This window comes from Excalfactoria chinensis, chromosome 5 (assembly GCF_039878825.1).
Source record: "Excalfactoria chinensis isolate bCotChi1 chromosome 5, bCotChi1.hap2, whole genome shotgun sequence".
NCBI classification, from domain to species: Eukaryota; Metazoa; Chordata; class Aves; order Galliformes; family Phasianidae; genus Excalfactoria; species Excalfactoria chinensis.
Genome location: NC_092829.1, coordinates 55614774 through 55636023, shown reverse-complemented (window position 1 = coordinate 55636023; position 21250 = coordinate 55614774). Strand labels below are relative to the sequence as shown.

Here is a 21250-nt window from a genome sequence, read left to right as displayed (position 1 = left end):
TACGTTTAGTTACGCATCTGCATATGAATACAACAAGGCAAAATACATCACTCTGAAAGAGTGGACTTGTCCTTAGTAAGTTATCACATACCCTTTGAGAAAACTGTTCTCCACAGAATCACAGAATGATCCAGGTTTGAAGGGACCTCAAGGATCATGAAGTTCCAACCCCCCTGCTTGGCAGGGCCACCAAACTTCCACATTTACTAGATCAGGTTGCCCAGGGCCCCATCCAACCTGGCCTTGAATTCTCCAATTCAGGTAGAAGCTAAATCAATAAACCCCTTGAATTGCTGCTGGATTCTATAGGTTGTACTTCTTCTCTAACTTTCTTGGGAAAAAGAAGAACCTCCTTTCAGCCTCCTGAAATGCTGACTACTGTTGATTGTGGGAATTCGTAGTTAATCTCTGTTAAAGCTTGGGCTGTTTCTCACTGTCAGAGAATTCCTCAGTACTCCAACCAAGCAGGAAAGGCAGGTCGAACTGAGTGCTACCACTGGGGGGGAGGATATGATTTTTCCCATACCTTTCACGACATTATTTGAGGTCCAGAAATAGCTAAAAAGCTTAGTTGTCTGTTTCCAGAAAAGTAATCAACATTTTAGCTCTCTCGAAGCTAAGCCATACCAGTAAGAAGTTGAGCGTAGGGTCAAACTAATGATATAAAGTTGACTTTTAAGGGCTTATTTGACTCTAACCTTGCACAGTAGTGTACAGGAACAAAGTTTTAAGAGAGAAGGGAACACGTAGGCCAGCTGGACATAGCATTTCTATGGCCTTTGCCTTTCTTGAGTGGAAAATTAGAGAAGAGTTTTTTTGGGTTGTGCCTAGAGTTGTTCATACTTTAATTTCTCGATAGCTTATGAATTGAAATCTTTTTATTATTATTATGTTAATCATATATGGGGAACAATCATCCGAATGAAAGGATGAAAGTGGGTATATCATGAGTTTCAACAAATTTAACTGTGGTAGTTATTTGTAGACTGGAAAATAGTCCATTTTTATTAGTATGCTGATAACCTGGGAAATGCAGAAGGAGAAGTATAAATTTACATCACTGCAGAATTTTTGTAGTAGTGGTAGAGGCCATTGATTCCAATAGTCCATAGTTGTATTTGAGTTTATATGAGTGAGGGTCACAAAGAAATTACAACCTTCCTTTATATATATATTTACATACATATATATATATATTTGTGTATGTCATATTAAAGTTATGTATATAGACAGCTGCATGAATTCATATCTGAGGAAAAATGAGCTGGGCGTTTTTACTTCTGGGAGAGAAATGATGCCTGCTATATCATCCAAGTCTCCTTAGTTTGCACATATGGTGGATTTCAAGCGTGTTCACGTGTCGTTCTCTGAACCAAACCTTTGATCTCACAAAGTGCATTGACAAAGAGGTTTCTGCTGTGGCATTCCCTTCAGTTGATTCTGAAAACCTTTACAATGAAAAGCGTGATTCAAAGCTGGTAGGGAATCAGAGGAGAAACCTGTGTACATTCACAGCTGTTCTGTGACGATTAGAAACTCTGAGAAGGTTCAGTTCCATCTTGCACTTGGTGTAGCTAAAGGAGAGCTTATATCACTGGGAGCCTGATAAAGTAACTTTATGGTGAGGGTAAGAGGTACATTTTGTTCCATCTACAAGACAACCCAGGTGCTGGCTGCTGATGGAGGCATATGTTGAGGTGTTACTTTCTGAGAAAAGGAAAGCCTGTAGGAAGTGAGATGTGCATTTGCTTTCAGTGTCTCTTTTCTGTATGTGAGTGTATATACACACACATATACACACAGCTAAGAGGAAAAGGAAAAAAAGCTATTTTAGCAATCCAGGAGGATTTTCTTAGCAGCTGATCCCCCCTCTGTATGTACTTCTCCTTATGCTGTATTCAGAAAATAAGTATTTTTCAAATAATTCAAAATATCACACTCAAAGCTGTCAGGAACATTTGTAATTGCACTTTGAAATGCTTTGCATTATAATTTATGCTGTGAGCTTGGAAAAACTTCTTAGATACTTGCAGTTCTCACAGCTGCTCTGAAAAGCCATAGGAAAAGTTGTAAAGGTGGAGATACCCTTCTGCTGTTCCCAAGGTCACTTAATGATGAAGCTGATATGGACTGCATCCAGCTGTCAGTGCAGTATATTCATGCACGTTCCTCACGTTCTCATTCCTTATCACAGAAGCATCATGAACTTGCTTTGGACAAGAGTTGTGTGTACGTGGCAAGCAAACAAGAATGAAGTGTGGTGAACCCTGATATAGGCTGTGGTTTGATATATGACAACAGAATGGTACCTGCATCTGCTGGAAACTGTACCGTGGTGTCGTATACGGTTGGTCTATCTGTAGACTTGTACTGATACCACTCAGGCTCAGCTGTGCCTAATACACAGGTGAGATCTCATCTAGATGTGTGGAGTTGGGTGTATGTATAGCTTGAATTGTGGCACTTGTTCTGATGCAGCCCATCCCACAAGTAAACACAAGTGGGAACAAGAAGGGAGCAAACTGACAGAATGCTTTGTCATAGACTTCAGCTGTTTTCTGAGATAGCAGTGTCAAAGAAAACCTTAATATATTTCCCTAAGGACTGCTTCAAGTCTCACCTACATGCTAGTAAGGTTGATTTCAGAATGGATGGACAACATGGTGATAAGTGATTCCCAACAACTTAGGATTCTTATCATGAACAGGAAAAGTATATAGGCAGGTTTTTTGGAAATAAAGATTTGCCATAGAAGGAAGTACAAGAGGAAGAAGAAATGAACCTGAAGGATGAAAGCGTTTATATTTTGTTTATCTGTTCTGCTATGCTAACCATTACTCGATCTGTTCACATATGATTCTGTTTTTTCAGATAAGTTACCAATGAATCAGCAAGCTGTATGTATCACAGGCAATTTTATTTAGCAGATACATTTTATTAAACTTAACAGAATGAATATTAACTTTACACAGACTTCGTAAAGAGAAAAATCAATGTGGCTTTAGCCGGCCTAATAGCAATATCAGTTGTTAAGAAATAGTGAGAGTGCCTTTTTTTCATGTGCATGAACATTTGTTTGTGTATTGCATATTAAAAGGAGAGCCACGAAGGACATACATGATGCAGTGATTTCTACATACACTTGTTTATATATACTGTTTTATTGATGAAATGAGGACCGTGTCTTTGACACACAGATTTTGGCAATGACATACTTTGTTTTGGCAAGAGTTAAGTAAAGATATTCTTTTACTTTTGGACCCCTTTTATTTATTTTACATCTACCTGGCTCGTTCTTTTCTGCTTTTCACTATTTCAGAAGCAAGCATCTTTTTGGAAGTGCCAGTTCTCAGCTTCCCAAGTAGGAAGGGCTGCTCATGGTGATTTGCATTCACTAATTGTACACTTGGGTTATTCCAGGTTTCCCTCCTGTAGTCTGTGCTGAAAGCAGACCTCTCAATGTTTGTTGTTAAAGAGCTGGAAATACAGCAGACCTTAAAGTGTTCATTTATCTCTCTTAATTGCTTAGTGAGGACTGGCCACATCTTTTGAGCTGTTTGTGTGTTTGTCTCCTGTTTAAATTTCAATTTGAACTTCAGAACTTCATAGTTATTTTCTGCTGCCACTAAGTTGTTTTAACTCCGATTTTTTTTTCATGCTGTTAGTCTTCATGTAATCCATGTTCTCTACTGTGGGAGTAGAGCTCTATGCTTAGCAGGTACAGGAAAGGAAATAACCCAGTGATGTGAGGATCACATTGCACTGAAACACAAAAGAAGGAACATTATGGCTAAGCAGTTTTCTTTTGTCCGTCAGTGTGTGATCCTAATGAGCAGTACTCTTTGGTTTAGTATTTGGTCTGTCTCCAGTTAAACACAGCTTTACAAGAATATGAACTTGGTACAGAACATTACTGTTTGGATTCACAGTAAATAAGTCTGAAGTATAATAAATAATCAGCAGCGTTGCAGAATGCATTGTCCCATGTTTTGAACAAGACAAGACAACAGATTATTGAGATGATCTCTTCTCACAGTGGATTGTACAAAGTTAAAGGTGACTTCATACTACAAAGACCAATTTAATATTTAAACGATCAGAGTTGCCTTTCCTGGCATAAAAAATGAACTGTACAATTGCTTCTGTCAATTCTGCTTATTGTTCTGATGCCACTATAACAGAGAGGAGAGAATGTGCAAGGACAGAACTGCTGGCAGAGTTGCTGAGCAGGTGACTTATTTGTTATATGGAGATGATGTTCTTTCTTTTCTTCTTCCCACCCTAGATTCATGTTAGATTCTATACAACAGGTTTCTGGATAGGAAGAATTGAATTTTGCTACTTTTTTTCCCTGGGAGAAAGAAATCTTCTACAGTGTTTATGTTTGTATAATTATCTAGAAGATGGACTTAAAAGCTGTAAAACAACAGGAACAATACAAGGAGTTTTGCCACAATAAACTACCCCTGCGCCCACAGGTAGTTAGGAAAAGTTCACTGAGAATCCAAGATGGCATTCCCCTGGATAAGTGTTTAGTATTGGAAGACTGAAGACGTTTGTTGTGTGATTATCACATTCCAGCTTAAATTTGAAAAGATCTTCCCCATGGTGTTTGTGCTTAGAAATAATCAATTGATTTATGTAGCCGAGACATAATATTTAACACAACTCTATTGTCAGAGATGCTGGAGAAAAGCATTGCTAGTTATGAGAGTAGTGAAAGTGTAGTGTTTAAGGGTAATACTGTTGAGGTCATAGTCAAAAGTTTTAGAGTTTCAGTAAAGAAAAACTAAAGCAGAGGCAATATTATGGATATAAACAATGAAGAATATCAGAACTGAAAACTAGCAATATTACTTACCAAAAAGGGAGAGGAATATATTTCCTATTAAAGACCAAATCCTGTAGAACTGTGAGGTGAAAGGTGAGCTCTGCATGCAGAGGATAATTGTGTGTTTATGCAGTCTGTATTTGAATAGTTGTGAAGAATTTGATAACTTACAGAAGATTTAAGTGCCTGTTCCTTATTACAGTTGTATGAACTCAATAAGGATACAATGCTCTAGGTAAAGTGCCTATTGACTGATGAATTGAACAAATAAAATGGTTTGCCCCACCTGTGTTTGGAAGGAGTTACTTTAGTGTGGAGTCAGTCACAGTGTTTTATACTGTCCTTTCTTATGACACAAGGTCTGTTTTTGTGGCCCCTTCAGTTTTACGAAGATCAATCAAGTTGTTTTTTTTCCTGTGGGTCATCATTCTCATCCTCAAGTTATACCCAACAAGTCAATTTGCTGTTCCACTTCCTTGGGCAGTGTTTCTAAGCCAACTACAAGTCTTCAGAAATCTCTTTTTGCTCCTTTGGTGGGAAACGGCACTTGTGTGCTTTCCCTGGTGGGTCGTTGATTCTGTAGAGCCAAGTGAAGAGAAAGAGCATCCAGGTTGGTTTTGCCTTATTTAAGATGAAGGCATTAACAAGTCAGAGGAAATAGATGGTAAGGGCTGATTCTCTAGCTGCTAGTTGTGTGGAACCCAATAAAATGCATCAAAGCTGCAACCATTTTTGTGGGCTGTTGCACTTAGAATACACAGGATGCTTAAGCCTATTTAGAAGACATTAAGTATTGAGTTAAGTGATTTTATTTGAACTGTCATTAAACCAAGCCTAGCCAACATATTTATTTATGATTCTTGGTAGGCAGGGATGAAACATTCCAAATAAATAATCTGTGCACAAACTATATGGGTGTCAGGTTTTATATGTCCCTGAGTGCAATGAAAAACTTCTGTACCGTAAATAATTGAAATCTTTATGGAAGTTGTGTTTCTCAGATAGGCTGTGTAAGCATAGTTGTTGTGGTCAGAAAACAAAATCAGTTTTCCTTTGTCTTGCCATTGTAGACATTATTCAGGGAAAACCTCAACTTTTATTCTAAAGACTGAAAGCTGAACTCACAAAGTTTATGGAATGAACAGTCAGAGGTGGAGTGATGGAGAAATGGAGTTATGAGGCATTTCTCTGCACACCAAGAACTAGGATCTGTTGAAGTGTTTCCTATACTATGCTCTGTTCTGTCAATAAGAGCAGTAGAAGAGACAAAATTACTGATTAAGCTTAAAACAATTGGGGAATATTATTCCCTGAGAACAAATGATATTGGGACTCTAACTTACAACAAATCAATATACTGATAGTATAAGAAAAACAGCTTGCACTTTCATGTCTGCAGTAATTGCGAAGTGTTGCTGAATTGTTCTGCTTTGCAATGCAGACCTTAAAACTTTCAAAAATGAATATTTGTTCTAGTCCCAGATGTGTATTCTAATAATGGCACTTGTTTTTGCAGAATGGTATAACCTAACATATGGAGAACAGATTTAGGTATGTATGTAATTACACAGTGGAATTCCTAGGAATGGATTTAAATTTGATTTGCCCAAATATATTACACTGAAAAAGAAGAAGGAAACCTTGATGGTTTTGAACCTTGATGGTTTTTGAGTATTGGATTTCAAAAGTCTCTGGGGTTCTGTATTTTTTATGGCATGGTGTCTCATGTCTGAGTCAACTTCCACCCTGTATGGGAGATTGGTAATCACAGCCTGAACCTCTGATTAATCAGCTGAGGCAAGTATGGGGTCAGCTGTGGGAGCACAGGTGAAAGTGATGTAGCTGTGCTCCCGGGAGGGGTGGAGCTTGACTCCATCCCCTCTGAGACCTCATTTAAGGGCTGACTCCCACTGGAGCAGTATCTCTTGGAGATCGCTCACCAGGGAGGACTGCCTCAGCTGCTTCAGTCAAGGTACCACCATTGGTGAGTTTTTCCTTTACTTATTCACTTGTATACCTTCTGTACATTTTGTTTCCATCTGTACATTTAAAACCAATACATTTGGCGAGCCAGCCAGGAGCCTGCAAATATCGGAAAAAAAAAAATGTCTTTCCTATGGAATGTGTTTAGCTGGTTCAAGGGGGAGAAGATCACCCCCTTAGGGAAAATCCTCCCTGGACAAATACCAGGGTTTGAGGCGTCCCCATATTTTCAATTAGCGACGATTATCGAACAATGGGGGCCCTTACGGGTAACGGGCAATATGTCCCCTTACCATCTAACTGAATACTTTCAGGGGTTGCAAAAGGATATTTTGACAACCAAGGAAAGGCAAATGGCTGCATCCATGGCTGCTTGGCCTTTATTGAATGCTTTAAATCAGGCAGAGATTAAATCAAATAAGATTGAACATGAAAATCAATTATTAAAAGCCCGCATTGAAAAATTAGAGGGCGAAATTAATCTGTTAACGGGGAAAAATGCATCATTTTTTTCAAATACCCCCCAAATTAGATATATTACAATGGATGATAGTAGGGATCCTGAAACATCGGATCAAACTAAGGTCACTAAATCTGACCTAGAAGAGCCACTTAAGACGGACTTATTAGAAGTCCGTCCTATGGTAACTCAAAAAACAAAAAAAGTCCAGGAGCGACCAGCAGGGGTGCCTCCTGATCAATGGGCCCCTGCTGACTCCTATTTACACGTAACAGCACGTCCATACACACCCACCGAACTTATGGATCTAGTACAGCGCTTCAGGCAAAGACCGAGGGAAAGTGTCCCAGCCTGGCTGCTACGATTATGGGACTCGGGAGCAGAAAGTGTAATAGTTAGCGGCCCCGAGGTATCTAAACTAGCAACAATAACAGTCCATCCTGCCCTGAGGCAGAGATTGTACTCAGGGTCCCAGTTCACTGAAGAGAATCATTCAATCGTAGATTGGATAATGGCTGCCTGCCGTATGGTATGGTCAAATAAAACAGACATGCCAATACATACAGGAATGTGGTCTTCTATGGAAGACCTACAAAATTATATCCGGGAACTAGGCATGCGAGAGGCTGTCTATGAAGATGTATCTGTTAGTCCGGACATGGTGAAATTTTCCGCAGGAATGAGGGACCTAATCTTACAGCAGGCTCCCTCACATATGTATGGAACATTGGTTTCTATATTGAATCCTTTAGTGGCCGCAGAGGCAGCAGTCCAGCATGCTGCCCAATTAGTAGCGGACCTGGGAGAAACTGAGCGCCTGAGAACCAAGCGCAATATCAGAGTAATTGAAGATTCTGAAGTTTTTCCAATAGCCCGAGCCAGGAGATCGGCTCCACGAACCCCTCGGGCGGGACCCATTAGGGTGTCCCGAAAACAAATGTTTAATGATCTACTCCGAGCAGGTGTTCAATTTGCCAAAATTGATGGGCAGCCCAATCACGTTCTGCTTCAGTTGTGGAAACAGCTGAAGGATGAACAAAAATTTCAAAACCGCCCCAAAAGACCGGGGATAAGGCTTATAGAACGACGACCAACAACAGTTTGGAATCTAGAAGACTTTGTCGTGCCAAATAGGAAAAAGAGGCCACCTCAGGTGCCTCGGGTTACAATACCAGAGGCATCAGAGGTAAAAGATTTGAATCTGGCCCAGTTTATGGCGTGATGAGGGACGTCAGTCACCCTAGGGCCTCTAGACGGGACCGGAGGCCCTATGTGGAATTGACAATATATTGGTCCCAAGAGAATGTGCAGAAGGTTATGGCCCTCGTTGATACTGGGGCGGAAACATCTATAATATATGGAGACCCAACAAAATTCAGAGGGAACAAAGTAATGATTGGAGGCTTTGGGGGACAGACCGTTCCAGTCACCCAAACTTGGGTAAAATTGGGGGTCGGGCGCCTCCCACCACGGGAGTACAAGGTATCTATTGCTCCAATTCCGGAGTACATATTGGGAATTGATATCTTGTGGGGTCTGGCTCTCCACACAACAGTGGGAGAGTTCCGGTTGCGGCAGAGATGCATTAGTATCCGGGCAATTCAGACAATATTGAGAGGCCATGCAAAACATGAGCCTATTTGTCTGCCCAAGCCACGTCGGATTACTAATGTAAAACAGTACAGACTCACAGGTGGGCAGGATGAAATAACAAAAACAGTGCAGGAATTAGAAAAAGTGGGTATTATAAGGCCTGCACATAGCCCGTACAACTCCCCAATATGGCCAGTGCGAAAATCGGATGGAACATGGAGGATGACAGTGGATTACAGGGAATTAAATAAGGTCACGCCGCCCGTTCATGCAGCCGTACCCAATATTGCCTCCCTAATGGACACACTAAGTAGAGAAATTAAAACGTATCACTGTGTCCTAGACTTAGCGAATGCATTCTTCAGTATTCCAATTAGTGAAGAATCACAAGACCAGTTTGCATTCACATGGGAAGGCAGGCAGTGGACTTTTCAGGTTCTGCCGCAAGGGTACGTGCATTCACCTACTTTTTGTCATAATTTGGTGGCGCGTGATCTGGCTAAGTGGCAGAAGCCACATAATGTAAATTTATATCATTATATTGATGACCTCCTGTTAACGTCCGATTCATTAGAGGCGGTGAGACAAGCAGCAGATTTATTGATAGCTTATCTGCAAAAGAGAGGGTGGGCTATAAACCCACAGAAGGTGCAAGGTCCGGGGCTATCTGTAAAATTCCTGGGAGTAATTTGGTCCGGAAAAACCAAAGTACTACCCAGTGCAGTAGTGGATAAAGTCCAAGCGTTCCCAGTCCCTACAACATCAAAACAGCTACAAGAGTTCTTAGGTATATTGGGGTATTGGCGCTCCTTTATACCTCACTTAGCTCAGTTGTTGAGGCCATTGTATAAGCTTACCAAGAAGGGTCAATCGTGGAACTGGGGGAAGGTAGAACAAGATGCTTTCCAACAGGCAAAGCTGGCAGTTAAACAAGCCCAGGCATTGGGTATATTTGATCCGACCCTCCCAGCTGAACTAGACGTTCATGTTACCCAGGATGGTTTTGGCTGGGGCCTGTGGCAACGCCAGAGTTCTGTTCGAACCCCCATTGGATTCTGGTCTCAGGTTTGGCACGGAGCAGAAGAAAGATACAGCATGATTGAAAAACAGTTATTGGCTGCCTATTCAGCGTTACAAGCGGTAGAGCCAATAACGCAAACAGCAGAGGTTATAGTTAAAACTACATTACCGATCCAGGGGTGGGTAAGAGATCTAACTCACCTTCCTAAGACAGGGGTGGCCCAAGCACAGACGGTAGCACGATGGGTCGCCTATCTAAGTCAAAGAAGCAGCCTGTCTTCGTCTCCACTCAAGGAGGAATTACAGAAGATCCTAGGCCCAGTGACATATCGCAGTGATACGCCGAAAGAACCAATGGTCGCTCCACCAGAGAAGAGCCCTGTTCAGGAAGGAAGATATCCTATTCCTGAAGATGCCTGGTATACGGATGGGTCCAGCAGAGGCAACCCGAGCAAGTGGCGAGCTATAGCATACCATCCCTCTACTGAGACAATCTGGTTTGATGAGGGGGATGGTCAGAGCAGCCAATGGGCAGAATTACGAGCCGTGTGGATGGTTATAACTAAAGAACCTGGTGATGGCATCCTGAACATCTGTACGGATAGTTGGGCCGTGTACCGGGGGCTTACTCTGTGGATTACGCAGTGGGCTACCCAGGAATGGACTATCCACGCCCGACCGATCTGGGGGAAAGACATGTGGGTAGACATTTGGAATACAGTCAAACACAGGACGGTATGTGTCTACCATGTCTCTGGTCATCAACCCCTGCAGTCACCAGGAAACGATGAAGCGGACACACTGGCCCGAGTTCGATGGATTGGGAATTCACAATCCGAAAATATTGCCCGATGGTTACATCAGAAGCTACGGCATGCTGGACAAAAGATAATGTGGGCAGCTGCTAAAGCATGGGGGCTGCCTGTACAGCTATCTGATATCGTCCAAGCATGTCAGGACTGTGACGCTTGCTCGAAGATGAGACCAAGACCGTTGCCTGAAACAACATCCCACATTGCTAGAGGATATAGTCCTCTTCAGAGATGGCAGGTTGATTACATTGGGCCCCTCCCTCGGTCTGAGGGGGCGAGATATGCCCTGACCTGCGTAGATACTGTAAGTGGACTGCTGCAAGCCTATCCCGTACCAAAGGCAAATCAAGCATATACAATTAAGGCACTCACTAAACTGATGTCTGCATATGGGACACCTCAAGTCATCGAGAGCGACCAAGGGACTCACTTTACTGGAGCGATGATACAGCGCTGGGCAGAAGAGAACAACATTGAATGGCGATTCCATCTGCCATATAATCCAACAGGGGCAGGCCTTATTGAACGCTACAATGGTATTCTTAAGGCTGCCCTGAAGACAGACTCCCAGTCCCTGCAGGGGTGGACAAAAAGATTATACGAAACCCTGCGGGACTTGAACGAAAGACCTCGGGATGGCAGACCCAGTGCTCTGAAAATGTTACACACTATATGGGCCTCCCCTCTTAGGATTCAAATTACAGGTGCTGATAATGAGGTAAAACCGCAGGTTGGTAATGACAATAATCTTCTGCTCCCTGCCCCTGAGAATCTAAAACCAGGAATCCATAAGATAAATTGGCCCTGGAAGGTGCAAGTAGGACCCAAATGGTGTGGCCTACTTGCACCTTGGGGGAGACTATTGGAGGTGGGAGGTTCAGTTACCCCCTCGGTGATAGGTACATGGCCTACTGACATCGTGGTCAATACTCCGGTCTTTATTGCTAAAGGGACACCCATCATGTCCCTATGGCAGATCAGGACTCCTCCTCTGGTGCCAGATATAGTTATACAGCCACAGACATCTGGCCAGAGGGTATGGTATCGGAGGCCGGGACATAATCCGGTGCGAGCAGAAGTATTGACCCAAGACAAGAATACGGCCTGTATCTTGCCCTGGAGGGCAGACCTTCCTCTCCTGGTACCCTTGAAACATCTGTATTACTCTCCCTAAGATTCTAAGCCTCTAGGACCATCAGAGAACAATTTGTGTGGACTAATGAAACGCAAATGGACCTGCACCTCGAGATGGCTTGTCTCCAGTAACATCTATCAAGCACTGGCCCACGGAAGATCGTGAATACCCATCCAATCATCATTTGAATAACATCAGCATTCGGTGCGACGGAAAATTGTATCAGCGTCGCGTTGGGTCTCTGTGATAAGGGAAAAACTCACCTAATCATTGGTTCACGCTGTGAAGGGGTGGAGTGTATGGGAGATTGGTAATCACAGCCTGAACCTCTGATTAATCAGCTGAGGCAAGTATGGGGTCAGCTGTGGGAGCACAGGTGAAAGTGATGTAGCTGTGCTCCCGGGAGGGGTGGAGCTTGACTCCATCCCCTCTGAGACCTCATTTAAGGGCTGACTCCCACTGGAGCAGTATCTCTTGGAGATCGCTCACCAGGGAGGACTGCCTCAGCTGCTTCAGTCAAGGTACCACCATTGGTGAGTTTTTCCTTTACTTATTCACTTGTATACCTTCTGTACATTTTGTTTCCATCTGTACATTTAAAACCAATACACACCCCAATTGTTCCATAGTACAAAATTGGCATCAGAATTTGTCATATTTCCAAGTAGAACGTGAGGTCATGAACTATGGCTAGGTTAGTCCTAGGGTTATTTGGTTATCACACAAGTGCAGAAAGGTATTTTGCTGTCTTCAGTTACACGCACACTATTCCAGGACACAGTGCAAAGAGTCAAAGTTTGGTGGCAGAGGTAAGCTTGTCTACAATGAAAAACCTTTGGGAATCTAATAGTTAATAGTTCTAATATAGCTATGGCTTGTGTTTGCATTGGTTTTTTTTTTTTTTTTGGTTTTTTTTTTTTTGTTTGTTTACTTATTTGTTTTCTCCTAACAGTTCAGAGGGTTTAGCTTTTAGATGCTGACAAGTGGGTGAGCTTGTTGTCTCTTTGATGCATGCTGTGTCATAACATACGAAAGGAAAATTAGACATTGCATGCTTAAAGTAAATTTAATTAAAAATGAGGAAAATACCCTCATAAACTAATTAATTTAACTTTTATTTGAGACAGTATTACCACTTGGACAGATTTTTTTTTAATGCAATAATGCAACATTTAACTGCAAACAGATATGGCAGTTCAGTGGCAAAAAGCTAATACACATGATGTGCTGCATAAGGTGGATGGACATGGTGACCTTAATGAAGCTCCCTTATTACCTTACCAGGAGGAAATTCCTGTTTGTCTTCTGTTCATTATCAGTTTAAAATGGGAACTGCTGTACTGTTATGTCATTTAATTCACATAACAGTACACCGTTATGTCAGTTGTGGAAGCTTGACATTCTTGGCATATGAATTTTCCTGTAAGTAATATATCACTGGCCTGCACTGGATTGTTTATTTCTGTGTCATTAGTTCTGCGTGTCAAGGATAACCACCTTGAGTACTGTCTAGTTACTACTTAAGGTTACATATAACCAAGTCCCAACATTACCTCTGTACATGATCCTATGCATTCATAAAGTCATTCTAAGAGGTTTCCAAGAAGACCTGCAGTTTTTTTGTTTTCTTTTGTAGATGAACATAACATAAATGGTGTGAATTGATTATTTCTTGCTATAAAATTTATTCATAAATGGAGAGGAAGACAGAAACAGAATGCACCAAGAGATCACAATATTTTGCTGACAGTTGAATTTGATAATTATCAGGTACAGAAGGTATTAAATCTCAGTTTGTATTCTTCTGTCCGTGGGAAACTTACTCTTTGTTTGGCAGACACATGTTATGCATTATATCATCATTCATGTTGTACAGTTGAAATAATACAAGTATAATGTACAGTTAGAATAGTACAAATATAGTCAGAAATAAGTAACTAGAGGTTAACTAAGGAGATGGACTCACCAACTCTGAAGCTTGCAAGATAGGGGCTTACCAGTGTCAAGGCATAAGCCTTGCAGTAACGCAAGAACTCCACACAGAATCAATCTCCAGAAAGAGATGCTACCTTAGTGGTGGTCAGCCCTTAAATGGGATCTAGGAGAGGTGGAGTCAAGCTCCACCCCTTCTGGGAGCACAGCTGAATGACCTTCATCTGTGCTCCCGCAGCTGACTCGTTGTTTGCCTCAGATAGTTAACCACAGGTTCAGGCTGTGATCATCAGTTTCCCTTACACATGTTAAATATATCCATCCTAGCTCTTGTCCATTCCATCAATTCACTATTGCTGATGTTTCGTTCTAATTTGTATACTTAGATGTAGTGTGTCAGTTTGGCATTCAATGCATCTGTTTACCTGTATTAGGAGAAAACAAGTTGTAGGCAGACCTACATAACAGTTTAGAATCTAGGTATTGTGCAGTTGTAATTAATTAAATTTGAGTGAACTAATACTGTTTTGAAGTGCACTGAGGGGTGTTTTAAGAGAATCTCATGTTTTGTTTTCTATGTTAGACAGGGCTATGAAGAACTGGAGAGACAACTGAAAGAAGTCTTTAAGGAAAGGAGCAATATTCTTCATCAACTGTCGAAGACTTCTAAAGAACTCGAGGGAATTAAAGTAAATCTCCAGGTAAGGTTATATCTGGGTTCCTTTGGCTTAGAATTACTTGAATTTTTCATACTAGCTGTTAAAAAGCCACTGATACTGTTGAAAATAGTTCTTTTGATCTTGCATTAAAAAGTCTTGTTTCCAAGGGAAGTAGTAGAGTTGGGCCATTTGTCCATTTATTTAAAATGAAAAACAAAAGAGAGGAAGGAAATGTGAAAACAAAATACGGTAGAACAAAAGAAGAAACAGAAAACAATAAGATGTCTTAGTGGAGTTTCCACACATTTATCATGGCAGTTACTAAGAAAGGATTTCTCTTCCTGCTGCAGGCTTCCTCTTTGCTTTTAAGCTTAGCATAGCTGCTCGCTTTACCTTGCCTACATTCAATCTGGATTTGCACCAGGGGATTACTTTACAAGTTTAACTGTCAAACTGTGTTAGAATTGCTGCCAGCCAGCCATCCAAAGTTGAGATACCTCTCCATCTAACTGAGGGGATTTTCTGGGTATCATAGATTGGCTGAAAGGGCATTGATCAGATTTACTCTGCAATCAAATCAGCTTCTCAGAGTAAAAAGTAGAGATCCTACTCTGCGTCTGAAGTATTTAAATGGTCAGATGATTTCTTAAGAGCATCCCTATCAGCCTGATAAAGCCTGTTGGTCTAGTAAAGGCTCATTTTCAGCTGATAGTTTCTGTATTGCATACTGTTTTAAAGGACAGTATTCTCCTGGCATTGTGTATTTTCCATCCCATTACTGTAACCTAAGTGGGAAAAATATATTGAGTAGCATATTTATACTTTGCATAGAATACAGGTATTGTGTCTTAGTACTATATTGTAGTACGTTGTGCTACATCATTCTATACTCTGGAATTGCCTCCTGCAATTAATGTGTACTATGCACTGTATAACACTTTTTCTGTTCACCCAACCTTACCCTTTCCTGCGCATTGCTACTCCTTTATTATTCTATGTTGTTTTGTTTTTGAGAAATAGGATTCTCCATGTAGCTAAGTTGTTGTAGAATGGGATTTATTTTCATGCTGCAGATTGGTGGTAGTACTCAGAAAAATCATACTGTGAGGTATTTTAAACTGCAGATATCCGGAGATACACAAGGAGTGCTTTGCTATTATCTTTGTACGCCCACCCATTTTTGTCATACCTCCTTAATGTTTTTAGCCATTTGTTTGTTTCTAAATCTTTACTCTGTAATCAGATCACATTTAGCGCTTGAGGCAGAATGATGTGTGCAGTCAGTAGAGCTGAATGATACCATATAAAAAAAGAAATGATGGTGAGAAGTAAAGTCCAGGTATTCCTCCTTTTCTCATCATTGGCAATTCTCCAAGAGCATTTTACAAAAGAGAGCCCAATCAATCATTTTGCTACTGAGTGACATTAATGATGTCTTTTGTAACTGATTTCTTGCTTTGCTATCAGTCTTTGAAAAATGACGAAGCATCAGCCAGAAGTGATGTGCAGAAACTGCTGGAACTGGGCCAAAAGCAAAGGTAAGAACATACCTCGTCCCTTTTCTTTCACTTTCTAGAGTGAAAGCAGTTAAATTAGAAAATGCCACCTTTCCTTTTGCCTTAAATTTTAGACAGTCATGTAGACTGGATTCTGCTGATCATAACATTAACAGTATAATAAAGGCAAGGAACTCTTATCTTGTGAAAAGATACGACCCTGTGACTTGTCTGATGGATGAAGGTAAGGCTGTTGATGTGGTCTACTTAGACTTCAGCAAAGCCTTTGACACTGTCTCCCATACTATTCTCCTGCAAAAGCTGGCAGCCCGTGGCTTAGATGGGTACACTCTCGGCTGGGTAAGGAGCTGGCTGGAGGGCCGGGCCCAGAGAGTGGTTGTAAAAAGAGTTAAATCCAGTTGGAGACCAGTCACAAGTGGTGTTCCCCAGGGGTCGGTGCTAGGGCCTGTCCTCTTCAATATCTTTATTGATGACCTCGATGAGGGCATTGAGTGCACCCTCAGTAAGTTCGCAGATGACACCAAATTGGCTAGGAGTGTCGATCTACCTGAGGGTAGCGAGGCCCTACAGAGGGATCTGGACAGGCTGGAGAGCTGGGCCGAAGCCAACGGGATGAGGTTTAACAAGACCAAATGCCGGGTCCTGCACTTTGGCCACAACAACCCCAGGCAACGCTAGAGGCTTGGGACAGAGTGGCTGGAGGATTGTGTTGAGGAAACGGACCTGGGAGTACTGATTGATGCACGGCTGAACATGAGCTGACAGTGTGCCTGGGTGGCCAAGAAGGCCAACGGCATCCTGGCTTGCATCAAAAACAGTGTTACTAGCAGGAACAGGGAGGTAATTGTCCCCCTGTACTCGGCATTGGTGCGGCCGCACCTTGAGTACTGTGTTCAGTTTTGGGCCCCTCACAGCAAGAAAGATATTGAGGCCCTGGAACGTGTTCAGAGGAGGGCTACGAAGCTGGTGAGGGGTCTGGAGCACAGGCCTTATGAGGAGCGGCTGAGGGAACTGGGATTGTTCAGCCTGGAGAAGAGGAGGCTCAGGGGAGACCTTATAGCTCTCTATAACTTCCTGAAGGGAGGTTGTGGTGAGCTGGGAGTTGGCCTTTTCTCTCGTGTAGACAGTGATAGAACTAGAGGGAATGGTTTCAAGCTGCGACAGGGGAGGTTCAGGCTGGACATTAGGAAGTATTTCTTCTCAGAAAGGGTAGTCAGGCATTGGAATGCACTGCCCAGGGAGGTGGTAGAGTCACCAACCATGGGAGTGTTCAAGAAACGTTTGGATGTTGCGTTGAGGAATACGGTTTAGCTGGTAAGTATTGGTAATGGTTGGACTAGATGATCTTCTAGGTCTTTTCCAACCTTGATAATTCTGTGTGATTCTGTGATTCTGTGATCTTGAAGCAAATGGCATGTGATACTGGACAGACATTAAATTGCTGCGTGGAGATGCCCGCTAAGGAAAAGGATTTTGAATGTCTCAGGAAGATTTAGGTATGAAACTTTCTGTTCCTTAGTACTGTCATTGTTCAGCACTGTGACCCACTTAGTCATTAGAGCTGGGACAAGTAAATCGTGACATTAATATAACTTCAATCATGAGTAAACGTAACTAGTTCAGAGATCACAAACACATAAATTACAGTGTTTCGTTCCTTCGTTGTTAGAAATGCACAACTTAAATCTCTTGGTCCTCTTATTTCTGATTTTTTTACCTGTTTAGTAGAAGCATGTATGGCAATGAAAGAGGGCTTGTGACAAGAACCTTCAGTTCTTCAGTAGGAAACAAGTTGGAATCATAATAAAATACTATAGAGATTTTGGAAGCTTCTGTGCTACTGGAAAATCATGGTGTAGTTTCTATCACCGAAACCTGGGACAGACAAGGAAGGAGGGGAGGAGGTGTTGCCCTCTATGTCAAGGAGGAATAGAGTGTGAAGAGCTGTTTGAAACATCAGTGTTTCAGAATGATTACTTTTGTTAGTACAGTAAAGGAGTTGTTTAGTGCTCTATCAGACTGTTTCAATCTAGCATTGTCCAAATTGCTGAAGTAATAGAGGCCTGAACAAACAAAAAAGTGATCCAGCAGCTAACAAATTCTGTTCTGGTATGTGTTTAGGTGCTTTCCACTCCAGATTAAATTTCTTTGAGTTAAATTACCAGCTGAATGTCAGCTCAGTTCCGCATTGCTCCTTTTTCATGCAAGTTTATTACAAGAAACAGCTCTGAAATCTCTCTACAGACATTCTAAAATACATCAGTCTTGCACTACGTGACAGCTCCAAAACGTGTCACGTGTGGGTAGAAGGAGATCACCAGCAGAGGTTCTCAGCCTGCTGCAATCACTTGGAAGAAATCTGAAATGCAGAAATGTTTTGATTCAAATAACGCTCAGTTCAAACTGTTACCTTGTTTTTTCTTGTCTGTACACCAAAGTCTTCTACTGAATTTTCAGTTATTTCTTTCAAGAGAGAGACACATGAAAGTTGAATTTTATTAGAGTGTTTTTATAACCTTTTTTTGAAGTTGTCCTTGATAACTGGGTTGTTTCAGTCCAATATATTTTCAGAAGCCCAATTACCTTGATTTTTATTTTTATTTTTAGGCCAGTCTCTTCCTAGATAGTATACACTGACAGATGTTCTATACAACACACTATTTGGTGGACATAAAGTGTAGCCAAATTCCATCAGGCAATTTTTGTCTGGCGCCATCACTGTAGTTCATGAGGTTATTTTAATTCTATTAGTAAGACACCTAGCAGATACAGCACATCTGTCAGTTACTCTTGTAATTAAAAAACAAACAGACTTCTTCTTGAAGCTGATAACTGAATTCTTAATGGACACTTGGGATGAAATTTGTGTTTTGTGTTTTCAACTAGGGAAGAAATGAAATCTCTCCAGGAGGCCTTTCAGAAACAGCTTAATGAGGCAGCTGAGAAAGCAAAAAAGCAGCAGGCTACTGTGAGTGAGTCTCTGTTCCTTTTCCAATTTTTGGTTTCTTTCCTCTGTCCTTTATAAATTCCTTCTAACATAGAGATTTTGTCATCATCTCAAATTTGTTTACATGTAAAAGCAGTATCTTAGGTTTGAAATGTATAGTAGTACTCTCTAAGAGTCAGAGGGAAGGAGTGGAGAAAATTTGTATGTTTGGAAAAGCTAATATGTTGGTCTGATTTCTGTGAGCTTTAGAAGCATGTACCTAGCATCCTGGAGGTTTGGACCCAAGTTCTTATGCCAATGAGATACCTTTATGGATCCTCATGTCTTACCTGTACCAGAGTGCACTGTCATACTTCCATTGACATTTATTTAATTGCTACTGATTGATGTACAGTATATATAGTAGTGTATTCGACGGTGATCTCTTTATCACTAGAAAAAAAGTGCTAATTCAAAGCATGAATAGCCAATTTTGCTATTGCGGGAGAGGAGAAGGATCATTCTTCGTTTAATTTTTCAATATAAATATGAATGTGTTCTTACACTTGTGAGTGGTATTCTTGTGACATGAACATAAGTTGACTAGATGATATCCAGAGATGCCTTCAAACTTCAGGTGTTCTGTAATTCTCATTCTGGGCTTGTAAATAATCTGCTAGAAGATTTTGTAGATGTATTTTTAGTTTCACAGTTTAGTTTCCGCAAGGAGCTGGCTAGATTCTGGAGCTGGGAAGGCAAATGCAGGTCCCTCCATTTGAACTTGAGCATTGATGTCACCGATGGTAAACATAAATAGCCATCTAGTGTTGAATTATGATTTATATGGGTCATGTAGCACTTGGGTTATAAATAGATATATGTACTGTCTTTCCCTTTGTTACTCAGAAATCAGAGGTATGAAGGTAACGTTTTACCAGTTCCTTTGGCTCCCACAATGTGTCATTACTAGATTGTTAATACATGTGGGCTTAATGAGAGAATAAAAGCCCTCTTCTGTTCTTGAGAGGAAAAAATAAATAGTATGCTGTACTGAACTTAGCAAGTATAGTTTATACTTGGATCTTTCTCAACAGTCAGGCCAGAATGCATATAGAAATCACAACCTGCACTTCTAAGATCTTCTCCTTAAGATATATTATCCTGAAATAAAAGAATAAAGTCATGTTCTCTCTCTTACATGTATAATCTGAACAGGCTATTCCAACATTGTCTTAATTGTCTTTTTACAGATACAGTGACACATTCTTGCTAGCTTTTGTGGCTCAGCGAATTCTAGCCCTGCAAATGAAATGTGGAAAATGTATTTTGTCATTTAATCTCTGTATTCCATTTTGAGACTTGAGATGAACTCAGCTGTGGGTTAAATAAATCTCAGCTATAGCGAATGGATTATTGGCTCTGTTCTTGATGATACAGTGCTGTCTTTTTAACTTGAGCACTGATGCCTTGCGTAAATTCAGCCCCTGAAATAGTGCTTTGGAAGAGCATAAAACCATTACAGAAAACAAACAGAAACAAAAGAAAAACAACAAAAATCAGACACGAAGTAGAAAAATCCCTGAGTTTATAATAGAACTGAACTTGGAGTGTTGCCATGTGGTTAGAGAAACTGAATTCTTGAACTGTATTCCTCAAGTTGCCAATAATAGAATACTTAATTGGCCACTGATTTTAAGGAAGGCTGTGATGGATCCTTGGTTTGTGACACTTATTTCCTTATGCCTGGGGGTAAAATGTACATATTTGCTAATTATGAGGCTGAAGTAATATTCCAGAAGTGCTTTGGGGTCATCAGATAAGAAACTGAAATAGAAATAAATACTATTACTGTCTGTATGGGAACTGTTGTATCACGGCACAAACCTCTGATTGACCACTTGAGGTGAGCAATGAGCCCACCCTGGGAGCACAGGTGAAGGCAATTCAGCGGTGTGACAGAAGGGGTGGAGCTTGGCTGTGCCCCTCCTAGAACCCATTTAAGGGCTGACTGCCACTGGGGAAGGATCACTTCCTGGAGCCTACAACATCAGTGAGCATTTTCCACTTACTTCTGATTATCTTTTTCCGACATGATAGTATTTCCTGTTATGTGCTCTCTAAAGACCAGCCTAGCTTCTCTTGTCAAATTATACGTCTATATTCTTGTTGATTATATGCTATTGCGTACAGTTAGTATGCACCTGATTCTGTGTAATTGAAAATATAAGTTTTGAAAGAAGGTCTTGTGTTACTTTGAGGCAAGCCTAGTTTGAGTTTAATTATAGTTCTATGAATTGAGTTTAATTCTAATCAAGCCTAAGCGCTCTTCATCCTACATGATTTGTTGAATGAAGTCTGGGGTTTTTAATCTGAGTAAATAAG

General features: G+C 41.1%; 1 protein-coding gene across 7 annotated transcripts in view; it reads left to right on the top strand.

Annotated features, from left to right (window-relative positions):
• The window catches only part of LUZP2 (leucine zipper protein 2), a 148160-nt gene that overhangs the window by 81275 nt on the left and 45635 nt on the right, over window positions 1-21250 (top strand). For all 7 annotated transcript variants that reach the window (XM_072337226.1, XM_072337224.1, XM_072337225.1 and 4 more), the window contains 3 exons: window positions 14350-14467; window positions 15893-15963; window positions 18829-18910. In XM_072337226.1, the coding sequence (XP_072193327.1) occupies window positions 14350-14467; window positions 15893-15963; window positions 18829-18910 (271 nt within the window). The remainder of the gene's footprint in view (window positions 1-14349; window positions 14468-15892; window positions 15964-18828; window positions 18911-21250) is intronic.